Here is a 15,403-nt window from a genome sequence, read left to right on the forward strand (position 1 = left end):
TGACATTGACGCCCTCCCCTCTATGCAGGTGGTGCCCAGACCACCCCTCCTCAGAACTGCTTGACTTGCGCAGGTCTTGTCTCACAACCACAGACACGATTTGAATAAAAGTTCCCAATCAATACCAACACAAGTGGTTCTTGTCAGATCTCTAAATCTGTTATTACACTGCCCTCCTGGCTGCAGCTCTCTCTCTCTCTCTCTCTCTCTCTCTCTCTCTCTCTCACTCGCTGTCTCTCTCTCTCATTCTCTCCTTTCTCTGTAGCTGCCTTTTTCAAATTGATTTTTGGTGGCAGAATATAATAAGAATATTACCTAAACAGAAAATCAGTCAGATGGCAAAATGCAACACTACAATTAGAGTCTCTATAAACCTGATGGTTTGTGGAATGAGGCTATGGACACATATGTCCCCATGTGTACACAGAATCTGTGATAATACCAATAAGGAACTTCATAACAAAAAATTACGAACATAGGAGGAAATATTTAATATCTCACACACACCCATCCATCCCTCCATAGAATTCTAAAATCATTTTTTCAAAAAGAAGCTTAAAGAACAATGTCCACATCAGATATCAGTATCCTAAAACAAAACAGGAAAAAATAAATGGGATTAGCAAACTGCAGAGAGCATTCAAAGGCTAATGTTAAAAAGGTATTAGTATTGAAACAAGAAAACCTGCAATTGAAAGTGGTTTGGTAGGCCTGGAGAAAAGTGTGTGGGGTAGGTGGGTGGGAGAGGGGAGGCAGAGAGAAGCTGAGCAGAGAGGACTGAAGAGGACAAAATGGGATGAGGGTCAAGGGAGGCCCCTAAAGCATGCTGGGGGATTACGCTACTGGCAGCAGGGAACTACTGAAGAGTTTTTAAAAGGAGACTGGCATGATCTCATCTGCACTTCAGGGGGAAGAAACAATTCTGAGTACAAAAGAGGAGACCAAGTTGAGCAACACTAGATGGGCATATACAGGAGTTCAAGCACAACAAGATTGTGGCCTAGATCAGGATGACAGCAGTGAGGATGGAAAGATTGGGATGGATTTAAGAGACATCTGGAAGTAGGATGGTTTGAGGTCGAGTGGTCAGAAAGAGAGAGAAATCAAACAAATGGAAGGCAGAGTTATCTCCTAAAATAAGAAAAACAGGCAAAGAATGCATTTAAAAGGCTGGAGGCATGAAGGGTTAAATTTTGACATGCTAAATCTCAAGATCTCAGGGAGCTAAAGCAGATGCAAAAAAAAAAAAAAAAAAAGGTTTCCAGGAGGCAGTTGTATCTGTGGGACAGGTGGTCTGGGCTGGAGATACTAATTTGAGACTCGTAGACCGGTAGCTGTCCCCAGTAACAGCCTCCTCCAGAAAATCTGTTGTTTTTGGAAAGGACCCAAACTCCCTTCCTGGTCCATAAACTTTGCAAAAAATCTAGGACAAACAACATCAGAGTAAAGAATATCTCTTTCTCAACTTTTCACCTGTGCTAACTACTCCTACCCTCACCAACAGAAAGCCTTCCATAGCTCCATCCTGTCTTTGAACCTCAAGCATATTTCATAATGAAGCCCTATTCTCAGGGAACTTGCGTGACGGAATGGACCTTTCAAGGTCTAGGAATGCTAGTTGATTAGCCGAAGCCTGGAGGATATAGTTGAAAAGCTGTGTGTACCCAATAAGGAGATCAGGATTCTACTTCTATCTTTCCAATCATGTGTGACTTTGAGAAAATGACTTAAATTCTGTTTCAGTTCGGCCACCTACAGATCAAGAAAAAAACCACCCCAGCCCTGTCTCCTCTTTGCAGGTTGTTGTGCCACTGGAATGAGATTATGGGTTTAAGAAACCCTGAAGGATTAGAGTGGCACAAAGTATAGTAATTTTACAAATCTCAGACTGACCTGATACAAAATCCCCATGGACAATGTCCATACAGAAGTAAAGAATGTAGCTCAGTGCCTCGGATTCGGTAAGTGTTCAATGAATGTTAGCTAATAGTGAAACTGTGCTTGTTAGAGTGTCTCCAAATTAGCCGAGGATGACCCTAGCCATTTATCATTGCCGGAGAAACCTTTTCATTAGGTAAAAAGCACCAACAGGTCCTGCCTTGTGAACTGTCACCAAAACACAGAAGATCCTAAATTCAATATAATCCAGAATGTACACCATTCTCCAACTGCCAAAATAACTGTTCCATGAGTGCTTTTCATTTCCACATTTCCTTGGCTCAAAGCTGGTGATCAGGACCACCAGACCTGGTTGTGATGATGACTGAGTGATGAAACAGTGGTCACAGGGAAAGGTGAAGCCAGTGTAATAAAGATGGGAGGGGCTAAGGGAAAGTATAAGTAACTATTAGGGTGTTCAGAGCAAACCTGGGGACACTGTCTACCTGAGCTAAGGTGGAGCATCTTGTCCCCCACAGCCCTGGCCTCAGAAACTCCCTGAGGAAGATGAGTCCTGAGCCAGAGTCCCTTTCCCATAGACAGCTGACTTGGGCAGATGGGCTTTGAGGCATAGCAGGGAGAGGAGCCTGGATCTGGAAGTCTAAGGAACAAGGCTTCTTTTTCCTTCTTTGAAAGACCCAAGAGAGGCACAGTCTCCCATCCCCCAGCCTCCCTGGAGCAGAAGGACCTTCATCTGCCTACCTGGAGCCTTCTTCCCTCCCCCCATTTATGCCCAGATCTGCTTTCCCATCCTATTTTGGGTCCCCACGCCTAACCACAGCCATTGATTCTACCAGGTGTTCCTGAGAGTTCCATACTCTGCTGATCTTCTGCATCTCACGGGGAAAGATCTGGACTGCTATGAAATTTATATTTTATTTGGGTGTCCTTGCTGGTATGTATCCATGAGCTTCTACTCTGTCCTATAAGGCACAGGTTAATGCAGGCTGGAGGAAGGCAGATTGGGGTGTGTAGAGGGTACAAAAGAAGAGTCTAAGAAAAAGTGGTCATGGACAGAAGTAGGTATCTCCTGTCCCAGACCACACCCATAGGCTCCCATGAGGCTGAGCTCACCCTTCCAGTGCTAAGCTATGGGACGGGTGATGGTGCTCACTTGCCTTGGAGAGTGCTCGACAGTGAGCATTCCCCACTGGTGATTCCAAAATGTGGGCTTCATCACCCACTGGGCAAGTCCCAGTGTGGTCACAGGGACAAAGAACACATTCCGAAGTCTGATATCCCCCCTATTCCAGAAGCTTAGAGACTCAGAAAGCAGGGAATGAAGAAGGTAGAAACAAAAGATCAAATGCAAGGGCCCTACCCCCTGCACTCCCTGACTTCCACGAGTCCTTCTGATGGCAGAATTTGCTGGTGAGGCATCTCCCACCACCTCCAGACCGTCTATGTTGCATCACTATTAGCTGTGTGAGCACAGACAAGTCAATCTACCCATGCTTTAGTTTCTTCAATCAAAATGGGGATATTACTAACTACATCATAGAGATGTTGTGAAAGTGTTAAATAAATCCATGTAAAGCACTTAGAACAAGAGCTCAATGCCTCAATGCCTCCTGTCCTTTTTCCCTTGGGATTTCTAACTATGTGATCATAAAAGGGTATGGGGAGGTGGAGGCCAAGACTTGGGAAGGATAAATGGAAGAACCAAGGGCAGCCGAGGTAAGAACAGTATTTTATTTCTGATACTACAAGCAGTCTTCCTCCCTTTCTTAAGTGTTTTTCTTTAATAAGTCATTTTTTAAATATTACATGTTAATATTAAAAACTTAGAAATATTAAAAAGTAGGAAAAAAATAAACACTTCATAACCTCACCTCACAGTCAACACATGCTAACACTTCAACTTACTCTCAGGCTTCACTTATTTATTTGTCATTCAAATGGTTTATCTTTTTGTTTCTTTGCTTGTTTTTAGACAACTGGATTACCAGATTAATATACATTTCATTATCATTTTTAACTTAAAGAAAGGTTATTAATATTTTCTTTGCTGTTTAATATTCTTTATAAATACAATTTTAATATTTCCATATATTGATGTACTTTTTTATTTCAAATGCCCTACATTACTATATTGGACACTTATATTTCCAGTGTTTACCTATTATAAATAGTGTTAAAATGAGCACACATTCATAATCTTTGTCTATATCTGATTATTTTAGGACAGATTCTTAGGGTTGGAACTATTAGGTCACAAGTGATGAACTATTTACACTTTTGATGCCTATTTCTAAATTGCTTTTCAAAAAGACAGAATCAATTCACGTTGCTACATGTAGTAAAAGAGTCTCTTCATTGTACTTTCTTAGATTCAATATTATCAACATTAAACCAAAAATTAATATTATAAGTATCAGATAAAATGGTATATCATTTTAATTTACATTTTATTAGAAAAAGAGGGTCAAACATTTTCATATTTCCTGGCCAATCAATTATTTCTTTAAAATTATCCATATTCTAGGGGCACCTGGTTGGCTCAGTCAGCTAAGCATCTGACTTTGGCTCAGGTCATGATCTCACGGTTCATGAGTTCGAAACCCATCTTGGGCTCTGGGCTAACAGCTCAGAGCCTGAAGCCTGCTTCAGATTCTGTCTCCGTCTCTCCCCCTCCCTGCTCATACTCTGGCTCTCTCTCTCTCAAAAATGAAATAGACATTAAAATAAGAAAGAAAGAAAGAAAGAAAGAAAGAAAGAAAGAAAGAAAGAAAGAAGAAAGAAAGAAAGAAAGAAAGAAAGAAAGAAAGAAAGAAAGAAAGAAAGAAAGGAAGAAAAAGAAACTATCCATGTTCCTTTCAACTAGGAAACTGTTAACTGTCTTATTTGTCCTAAGATATGTCTTCTATATTAAGAATGTTTTATATGTTAAGAATACTAATTATTTTCTCAGGGACAGTTTTCTCTACTCATGCATCTGTGCAGAAAGACGACCATGCTCCCTACTTGGTATACCTCAAGTCGCACTTCAACCCCTGTGTGGGTGTCCTCATCAAAAACAACTGGGTGCTGGCCCCAGCTCACTGCTACTTACCGTGAGTGTTGGGAACCCTCACTCCCACCCCCTGAAACAGCCTGATTCATTCTACATGAGTGGTTCTAAAAGGGAGGCAACTTTTCCTTCCAGGGTACATTTGGCAAAGTGAAGATGTTTTCGGTTGTCACAGTGGACTGAGGGGTGCTGTGCTACTGGCATCTATCTAGAGAATAGGGCCTATGGCAAGGATGCTACTAAACATTCTACAATGTGCACCCCCTCAACAATTACCCGGCTCCAAATGTCACTACTGCTGCTGGGAAGGAAACCTGTTCCATACACTGTGCCTCCTCAGTCTCCCATCAGTTTGTTTCAAGTTTTTTACTGATGAGATAAATGTGTTTTATTAATTAAGGGACCAGCAGGTAACTGAGGGTACACTCAAATTGGACAAATTGAGGAGAATTTTTAAAAATGACTAACGACAAAGGTACAGACAAGTTATAGGGGAAGCACAAAGAAGAGTTCAATGCCCCCAGGATTAGTATTAGAAGGGTACAGTTACTCCCCCTAGACCTAAAGGGGCAAGAGGAGAGGTTGGTTCAAAGGGGAGAGGAGCAGGGGAGGGTGGGAGGAGAGAGAAAGGAAGAGAGGAAAGCCCTGTGTACAGGGATTGCCTGATAGAAGCTGGGGCAGCCCTGCAGGAAGGGAGCTTGGAGGATAAATACTCGAACCTCACTCTTCTCTAACTACTTCCTGGTGCTTGCTATCAACCGAAACCCAAGCAGAGAGCAGAGGACAGGAGAACCCATTGGCTTAATCCATATGTAACACCTTCCAAAGGCAGAGAGCAGGATGAAGCAGGGTTGCGAGTGGGTTTAATGAAACCAATGGATCTCCACCACTCAGGTCATGCCATTGTCTTACCTCCACCAGAATGGAAATGCTCAGTTGGAGAGGCTGGAGCTCGAGTGGAGGGAAAATATTATTTCTATGCCATGCATGATTTTCCTCTCTACTACATTAAGGATGCTACATGAAAACACAGTGGTTAAGGCTCCACCACCTACTGTGTGACCATGGGGGAATTACTGCTATGTGGTTCCATCATCTGTTAAATGGATTAAAGATAGAATCCACTTCATAGTTTTGTTGTAAGTAGTAAATGAGGTAATCCAGAATCCAGACCGAGCAATTGGCATAGCACCTGACACATTATAACATTTAATATCTTTGATGATGATGGTGGCGGTGGTGGTGATGGTGACGGTGATTACTCCCACCCCCTTCTCCCTCCAGAAACCTGAAAGTGATGCTGGGAAATTTCAGGATCAGAGTCAGAGATGGCACAGAGCAGACAATTAACCCCATTCAGATTATCCGCTACTGGAACTACAGCCATAGCGCCCCCCAGGATGACCTCATGCTCATTAAGCTGGCTAAGCCTGCCAACTTCAACAACAAAGTCCAGCCACTTTCCCTCGCCACCAGCAATGTCCGGCCAGGCACTGTCTGTCTGCTCTCAGGTTTGGACTGGAGCCAAGATAACAATGGTGAGTGTACCTTCCACAGCAAATCAGGGTCATCAGTCACCCATGTCCAAAGAGCTGAGAAGAGAGGAGAGGAGAATGGATGGAGACCATGAGGGTGCTAGCAAAAAGAGATTCATCCGGAAGTCCAAAGCTCCTCCCAACCCAGTGATGACACAATGACACAGAGCAACCTCCTCCAGGCTCCAGCAGCCGGGGCCACCAGGCCATCAGACTCTGCACACAGGCCACACTATTCCTGACTGCCAGACACATGGTTCACATCAGAGAGGCTGTGCTCCTCCCTTGCATCCAGGCTCATTTTGCATGTAGGGGACACCTCTGAGGACTTGAGTCAGGTCACCCCATATTCCTCCAAGACTAGATACGATGGAAAGAAAACCACTTCTTAAAAGAGACATGCAGGCTATTTTTCAATCCTCTAGATTAACTCTCATAACCATGCACAAGATCCTTGCCTTTTCTCAGCCCTTTTTTCTTCAGACATACACACAAAACACCAGTTGAAACACAGGGCAGTGACTGGAGAGTCTAAATAACAATTGCGAGCAGGCAACCTTTTTTATCCTGTCTTCCCTCAGGCAGGCATCCTGATTTAAGGCAGAACCTGGAGGCTCCTGTGATGTCTGATAAAGAGTGCCAGAAAACTGAACAAGGAAAAAGCCACAGGAACTCCTTATGTGTGAAATTTGTGAAAGTGTTCAGCCGAATTTTTGGGGTAATCTTTTCTCTATATTCAACATTCATTTGCTTGTATGTGTCTAGTTTAACTAACCATGACAGCGATTAGAAAATTAGAAAGCCCTCATCCTCTTGCAATCTTTTGAGAATTTGATAAGGCTGCACCAGGCCCTCCTTACAGATGCCTTTATCCATTAAAGTGTGGCATGCAATCCCTCTAGTTAATAACACTTTGCTAGATTTATTACTCTCATAGCTGCAAGAAAAAACAGGCATTGCTTTAAAAAAGAATTCAAACTTTTCACAAGGGAAACTCGCTTCACCAGTCCAAATAAATGGGGTTTGACTCATTTTACATGTGAGTTCTAGAGAAGTTTTTCTCTGACTTTCTCAAGATGAAACAAGGCTAGTTACAACAAAGCTAGGTAAATGACTCCAGCTTCCTATCTCCCAATTCGGTGCTGTTTTCATAACCCATGAGCCTACCTCTGGGCAGGGCTCATCCCACTGGGGGACTGGAGGGCTCCTGTGAGAAGATCCGATCATATCTCTCTTGTCTGTCTCCCTCTGCATGATCTCTGGTAGGAGGTGGCCGTCGCTACTGTCATCTGCAAAAACAAGCTCCAGGGAATCGAGGTCGGTCACTTCATGGGAGGGGATGTCGGAATCTACACCAATGTTCACAAATATACCTCCTGGATCGAGAACATCACTAAGGATAAATGACACCCTTCTACGCTCTCTGTATCCCACTGGCTCTAGTCATTGACTATACAGGCCACTATTTTCTCCAAACTCAAAATAAAAATCTCCAAACAGAAATGCATTACACCAGTAGCCTATGTTTTCTTGGTTGTGTCTCTTCCCATATCCCATAATGATGTGAAGAACCAAGGACAAAACATGACATGAGCACTCATCACACAGTAGTAGGGTTACACCCATTATCTCGTTTAATGCTCACAACAATCCTCTGAGGTTATCTTTTATCCTCACTTTACAAATGAGAAAAATGAGACTAAAAGAGAGTACTTAACATTATCCAAAGCTGACAGACATCAGAGCCTAGAATAGAACCTCCAAATATCGTTTCTCAATCCCATGCTCTCAGCCTCAAAATTATAGGGGAGTCTGTGGCATCACAACAGATTTTGGCTTCTATTTTTCTGCTACTTCTCTTATCATTCAAAGAGCTTGAAGCTTTTACTTGTGGCTAAAATCCTGGGTACTGGAATAATCTCTCCTAAGAACTGCCATGCTCCCTCTCACTGCTACACTGACTGCAGCATGCTACAGGGAGAGAGTTAGCGGATGCATAAGAGGCTAACAAAGAGAACTTCAGGACAGGGTCACTGCCATAAATCAAGTCCAACAGGAAGCCTGGCAGCTCCAGAAGAGGGTGAAGAGCTCATCTAGATCCAAGAAGAGTATAATCTCAGGGCAGTGGAAGATTCCAGAAGCAGATATGGCTGAGAGGAGGTGAAGGAAGGGCAGAAATTTGGCTTAGCTACACACAGACCACGGGATTAATAAGGTCAAGAAAGCAGGTACCAGTCCTCTGGTTGAAGACATGGTAAAGAACTTGAAAACTGAGAACTCCGGGGCCCCAAATCTGGAAATGATCAGGGAATTCTGGATATCCAAGAGACTGGGGAATACAGGACAAGGATGGGTAATCTTCCAACAGATGTAGACTGAGGAAACAACCACACACTACCCTTGGATAATATTTCCTATTCCGTAAATTTAAAACACAATCTATACATTAAAGACCTTGGTGTTAGGCAGAATAATGGCTCCCCAAAGATGTCCACACCCTAATCCCCAGGACCCATAAATATGGGTTTTTTTCCATGAAAAAGTCAGTTTTGCAGCTGTGATTATGCTTATGGACTTGAGGATGGGGAGATTATCCTGGATTATGTGGGTGGGGCCAGTGCAATCATATGGGCTGTTAAAAATAGAAGAAGAAGAGAGAATATTTGGGCAAAGAGATGTGACAACAGAAAGGCAGCAGAGATTCAAAGCATGAGAAAGACCTGAGCTGCCATTGCAGGTTTTGAAAATGGAAGAAGGGGGCTACAAAGCAAGAAATGTAAGCAGTCTCTAGAAACTGAGAGCGAACCTCAGCTTCCAGCTAGCAAAGAAATGGGAACTTTAGTACTACAATTGCAAGGAACTGAATTCTAACAACAACCAAAATAGGCAAGGAAATGGATTCTCTCTAACAAGAAGCACAACCTTGACAACACTTTGATTTTAGCCCATTAAAACTGGTCAAACTTCTGACCTACAGTATTGTAACATAAGAAATTTGTGTTGTTTAAGGTGTTTCTGATAATTTGTTATAGGAGCCATAGGAAACCAATACAACCTTTAAAACATAGTCTCTAGAAGAACTTCTTTCTGGGGTGCTCAGCTGGTTAAGCATCTAACTCTTGATTATAGCTCAGGTCATGATCTCCTGGTTCATGAGATTAACCCCCACATTGGGCTCTGTGTTGACAGTGAGGAGCCTGCTTGGGATTTTCTCTCTCCCTCTCTCTCTCTCAGCCCTTCTCCCCACCCCCAATCTCTCTCTGATAAATAAATAAACATTTAAAAAATAAAATAAAAGAACTGGTTTCTATATTGGGAGGTAAAAACCTTCAATTGTTCCCAATTGTCCTAAAATAAACTCTAAAACCATCAGAATGGCATCCAAACCTCCTTGAGACCTCCCACCCACCCTACCCATATACTCCCAAAATATTTCTTTTTAAATTTTTTTTTTTCAACGTTTATTTATTTTTGGGACAGAGAGAGACAGAGCATGAACGGGGGAGGGGCAGAGAGAGAGGGAGACACAGAATCGGAAACAGGCTCCAGGCTCTGAGCCATCAGCCCAGAGCCCGACGCGGGGCTCGAACTCACGGACCGCGAGATCATGACCTGGCTGAAGTCGGACGCTTAACCGACTGCGCCACCCAGGCGCCCCAAAATATTTCTAAATATATCTTCTGCCACTTGACTCTGTGAAATGCAAATATGAGTAAAAGAAATATCAGAAGAAAATGTTAAAAAAAAAAAAAAAAAAGCCCAGTGCTCTCTGTATTTTAAGTTGGCAACCTGGTCAAGACCCAGATTTAACAAAGTTAGAGCCATTAAAAAAAATTCCTTGAGGCACCTGGGTAGCTCAGTCGGTTAAGTGTCCAACTTCAGCTCAGGTCACCATCTCACAGCTCGTGAGTTCGAGCCCCGCGTGGGGCTCTGTACTGACAGCTCAGAGCCTGGAGCCTGCTTCGGATTCTGTGTCTCCCTCTGTCTCTGCCCCTCCCCTGCTCACATTCTCTCTCTCTCTCTCTGAAAAATAAATAAACGGTAAAAAAAAAAAAAAATTAAAAGGTTTACAAATAAACCTTTAACAAAAAAAATTCCTCAAGCTGAAGTCAAGTCTTCAAGTGTTGAAGGCAAAAGCAACCATATTCCAGGCAAGATATTTCCTCTTCGCCCATTGCCTATGACTTACACAAAAACAAATCATATTGATCACTATTCAATCAACTCCTCAATATAAGTTTTTTCTAACAATTTTTTCAGCCCCAATTATTAGAGTGAGTTATCCAAGCACAGTGACCAGCAGCATGGGTTTGGGGGCTGAACTATCAAGACTATGAACCATCAAGACTTCTCTGAGTGCCAAGCTGCATTTCACAGATCCCTTTCCCTCTACTATTCCCTGCACTCCTGACTCCTACATCCGAGGTTGTACTGTGTTCTCCCCTTGAGGGAAGTGCCAGCTGGACTTCACTAATGTTATCTCACTGATCTCAATCCCTACGTCCCCAAAAGGGTTTTATATTGCATTCTGCCTTGGACAGAGGCAAGTTTACTCCAAAATAAAAATTTAGTTTTAAACAAGGGCCATTGAGGGTCACCCAATTCTCATTTCTTTCTTAGATCTCTACTTCTCATTATAGAGATCATCAGGGCCATGGCCTCATCTGGAACCTGGAAACAGACTGGAGCCTGGAGTGTCATAACAAAATCTGCTTTGTTCATTTGCATGAACTTAATAAAAATAATAAAGGCACATAAGCCATGATAGTTTGAACATCTACTATACATTAGGCACTGTGTTAGACATTTTGATATGCATTCTTTGCATGTAACTCTTCAAATTTATATTCCTCCACTTACTTGAGGTTTCTGAAAAAAACATAGCTAGTAACTTTTCCAAGACCATATAGTTAATAAACAGCAGACCAAGGATACAAACCTTGATCCAACTGACTCCAAAGCCTGTGCCATTTCCTTTATGTTTTCCCATAACTACATTTCTAAATACACAGATGTTTCCTACATACTTACTCTTGCTTTTTTACTCACATAAGGCAAAAAGCTCCTATTTAGATAACATAAGAAGTTTTATGGCTTCTCCCATGATCTCTGATTTTAGCTCCCAGTGAAAAATTCTTTGAGGTCTGTAGATAGAGAGTCTTCAGGATTCCTATCTAAAATTAAGGCTTCTCTGGGGACCACTTCACAATATTCTATTTCTATATTCCAGAAAGCGATAGATTTAATCCCAAGATAGGTATAACTAGAATGACAGCACTAGGATATCAACAGGTGATTGGCAATATCATTTCAAATTACGTATTTTGTTAAATAGCTTTGAAGGAGGAACCAGTCTGCTGTGCTGATTCCACCACATCTCTCCAACCTCCTAACATCACAGCTCCTCAAGTTTAGTCTTGGACTTCTTCTATCTATACTCACCTACTTGCTTAGTGATCTATACCATACATAATCTAACAGTGCCCAAATGTGTATCTCCATCTTGGGCTTTGCCCTTGACTGTCAGTCTCATATACTCAGCTGTCTACTCAACAGCTACATTTTGGTATCTAATCTATATCTCAAACTTAATATGTCCAACTGAACTCCAAGTCTTATTGAAGATGGACCTGCTCCACCCACAGTCTTCCCCATATAAACTGATGACAATCTGATGAGCCTGCAATTTACTCAGGCCAAAAATTCTGGAGTCACTTTTGATTCCTCTCTGTTGTCTCATTTTCAATCTACAGGAAAATCTTGCCAGTTCCACTTCAAAACATTTCCACGATCTTATTACTTTTCCCTGCCTCCACTGCTACCACCCTGGTAAGCCTAGATTATTGCAATATCCTCTTAACTCATCTCCCTTCTGCTACCTTTGCCTTATTAAACTCAACCTATTCTCAATACAATGACCAAAGTGATCTTTTAAATGTTTTTTAGTGTTTATTTATTTATTTCTGAGAGAGAGAGAGAGAGAGAGAGAGAGAGAGAGAGAGCACCAGCAGGGGAGGAGCAGACAAACAGGGAGACACAGAATCCGAAACAGGCTCCAGGCTCCGAGCTGTCAGCACAGAGCCTGACTCAGGGCTCGAACTCAGATCATGATCTGAGCCAAAGCCGGACGCTCAACCGACTGAGCCACCCAGGAGCCTCCAAAGTGATCTTTTATTTTTTTTTTTCCAACGTTTTTTATTTATTTTTGGGACAGAGAGAGACAGAGCATGAACGGGGGAGGGGCAGAGAGAGAGGGAGACACAGAATCGGAAACAGGCTCCAGGCTCTGAGCCATCAGCCCAGAGCCCGACGAGGGGCTCGAACTCACGACAAAGTGATCTTTTAAAATGTAAGCCAAGTTTTACCACTTGCCTCTGCTAAAAACCCTCCAAAGGCTCCCCATCTCAGAATAAAGGACAAAGCCTGCACAGTGGTCTATAAGGACCTTAAAAATCCCACAGCCCCTTTGATCTAATCTCCCACCTCTCCTCCAGCCACACCAGCCTTCTAGCTCTTCTTTGAGCATGGGAGACACTTACTTGCCTCAAAATTTTTGTACTTTTCCCAGATGCATGCATGGCTTACTTCCTAAAATTTTTGCTTAAATGTTATTTTCTCAGCAAAGTCTTATCTGACTACCCTGTTTAAAATTAGAACCCCCACCTCTGATGGAAGTACATGTAAATATTCATCTTCTATGAAAATTTGACAATGCATATGAGAAACCTTATAATTATGCTTATTCACTGCTTTTAGGCTTCTGCTTTTACAGCTTTTCAAAGATGTTTGCTGTAGCACTATAAAGAGCAAAAAACAGGGTGATTGGTGGTGGTAATAAAAGTGTCCAGCCAAGAGGCTGTGGAGAAACGGGAACCCTCTTGCACTGTTGGTGGGAATGCAAACTGGTGCAGCCGCTCTGGAAAACACTGTGGAGATTCCTCAAAAAATTAAAAATTGATCTACCCTATGACCCAGCAATAGCACTGCTAGGAATTTACCCAAGGGATACAGGAGTGCTGATGCACAGGGGCACTTGTACCCCAGTGTTTATGGCAGCACTTTCAACAATAGCCAAATTATGGAAAGAGCCTAAATGTCCATCAACGGACGAATGGATAAAGAAGATGTGGTTTATATATACAATGGAATACTACTTGGCAATGAGAAAGAATGAAATCTGGCCATTTGTAGCAACGTGGATGGAACTGGAAAGTGTTATGCTAAGTGAAATAAGTCAAGCAGAGAAGGACAGGTACCCTATGTTTTCACTCATATGTGGATTCTGAGAAACTCAGCAGAGGACCAGGGGGGAGGGGAAAGGGGGAAAAAAAGTTACAGAGAGGGAAGGAAGCAAACCATAAGAGACTCTTAAATACTGAGAACAGGGGCGCCTGGGTGGCGCAGTCGGTTAAGCGTCCGACTTCAGCCAGGTCACGATCTCGCGGTCCGTGAGTTCGAGCCCCGCGTCGGGCTCTGGGCTGATGGCTCAGAGCCTGGAGCCTGTTTCCGATTCTGTGTCTCCCTCTCTCTCTGCCCCTCCCCCGTTCATGCTCTGTCTCTCTCTGTCCCAAAAATAAAAAAATAAAAAAAAAAAAAAAAGTTGAAAAAAAAAAATTAAAAAAAAAAAAATACTGAGAACAAACTGAGGGTTGATGGGGGGTGGGGGAGAGGGGAAAGTGGGTGATGGGCATTGAGGAGGGCACCTTTTGGGATGAGCACTGGGTGTTGTATGGAAACCAATTTGACAATAAATTTCATTTTAAAAAATGTCCAGCCATCGACTGTTGCTTATAAAAAAAATAAAAAGCATTGCAATCATAAACAATAATATATCCGGTCATTTAAAATGGTATTGTAGGAAGAGCAGAATCAGATGTATAAATAGAGAACAAACTGAAGTTTGCTGGAGGAAAGGGGGTGGGGGATGGTCAAAATGGGTGAAGGGGAGTAGGAGATACAAGCTTCTAGTTATGGAATGAATAAGTCATGGGGGGGCGGCATAGCATAGGGTATTTCAATGATATCGCAGTACCACTGTATGGTGACAGATGGTCACTATACTTCTGGTGAGCACAGCATAACATGTAGAGAAGTTGAAACAGTATGTCATACACCTGTAACTAATGTACCAATGTGTGTCAACTATACTCAGATAAAAAAAAAACGTAAAAATAAAACAGGAAAATGGTTTTGTAGAAGAATATGTAATGGCAAGAAAACTTTAAGTATAAAGTCCAGTTTATAACATAGTATAGATGTTATGGTTCCATTTTTGTGCCCATAGCTATTCGCTGAACACTAATCTTAACACTGAGGGACAGGAGGAAAACAAACAAAAAGATCCCTGTCCTCATGGAGTATACATTCTATCTTAAGGATACAGGCAGTTGGGGCACCTGGGTGGCTCAATCGGTTAAGCGTCCGGCTTCGGCTCAGGTCATGATCTCACGGTCTGTGAATTTGAGCCCCGCGTCGGTCTCTGTGCTGACAGCTCAGAGCCTGGAGCCTGTTTCGGATTCTGTGTCTCCCTCTCTCTCTGCCCCTCCCCTGTTCATGCTCTGTCTCTCTCTGTCTCAAAAATAAATAAACGTTAAAAAAAAATTAAAAAAAAAAAAAGGATACAGGCAGTTAAAGAAATTTAAAATTTTATTGTCAGATAAGTGCTATGGTAAAAAATAAAACGAATTTGGGAGTACTGAGATAACATTTTTTTAAGTTTATTTTGAGAGAAAGAGAGCACATGGGGGAGGGGCAGAGAGAGAGGAGACAGAATCCCAAGCAGGCTCCTCACTGTCAGTACTGAGCGCCACACAGGGCTCAATCTCACAAACTGTGAGATCATGACGTGAACCGAAACCAAGAGTCGGGTGCTCAGTGGACTGAGCCACCAGGCACCCCATGGGATAACATCTTAGAGGAA

General features: G+C 42.5%; 1 protein-coding gene across 1 annotated transcript; it reads left to right on the top strand.

Moving 5' to 3' along the window:
• Positions 1–2,328: 2,328 nt before the first annotated feature.
• On the top strand, positions 2,329–7,995 carry LOC112866910 (putative inactive serine protease 37). The gene is made up of 6 exons (XM_025929873.2): positions 2,329–2,394; positions 2,736–2,833; positions 4,850–4,991; positions 6,233–6,486; positions 7,065–7,201; positions 7,750–7,995. Exons 2-6 carry the CDS (start codon positions 2,800–2,802, stop codon positions 7,888–7,890), a joined length of 708 nt encoding a protein of 235 aa, XP_025785658.1. The 5' UTR covers positions 2,329–2,394; positions 2,736–2,799; the 3' UTR covers positions 7,891–7,995.
• The last annotated feature ends 7,408 nt before the right edge of the window (positions 7,996–15,403 follow it).

This window comes from Puma concolor, chromosome A2, assembly GCF_028749965.1.
Source record: "Puma concolor isolate L17-30 chromosome A2, mPumCon1.1.hap2, whole genome shotgun sequence".
Lineage (NCBI taxonomy): Eukaryota > Metazoa > Chordata > Mammalia > Carnivora > Felidae > Puma > Puma concolor.

What these genes read in the sequence shown, in the direction of transcription:
- LOC112866910 (XM_025929873.2), top strand. Translation starts at nt 2,800, where the DNA reads ATGAAATTTATATTTTATTTGGGTGTCCTTGCTG. An exon ending in TTATTTGGGTGTCCTTGCTG is followed by an intron (nt 2,834 to 4,849) that starts GTATGTATCCAT and finishes TTATTTTCTCAG; the next exon opens with GGACAGTTTTCTCTACTCAT. An exon ending in CTGGAGCCAAGATAACAATG is followed by an intron (nt 6,487 to 7,064) that starts GTGAGTGTACCT and finishes GTCTTCCCTCAG; the next exon opens with GCAGGCATCCTGATTTAAGG.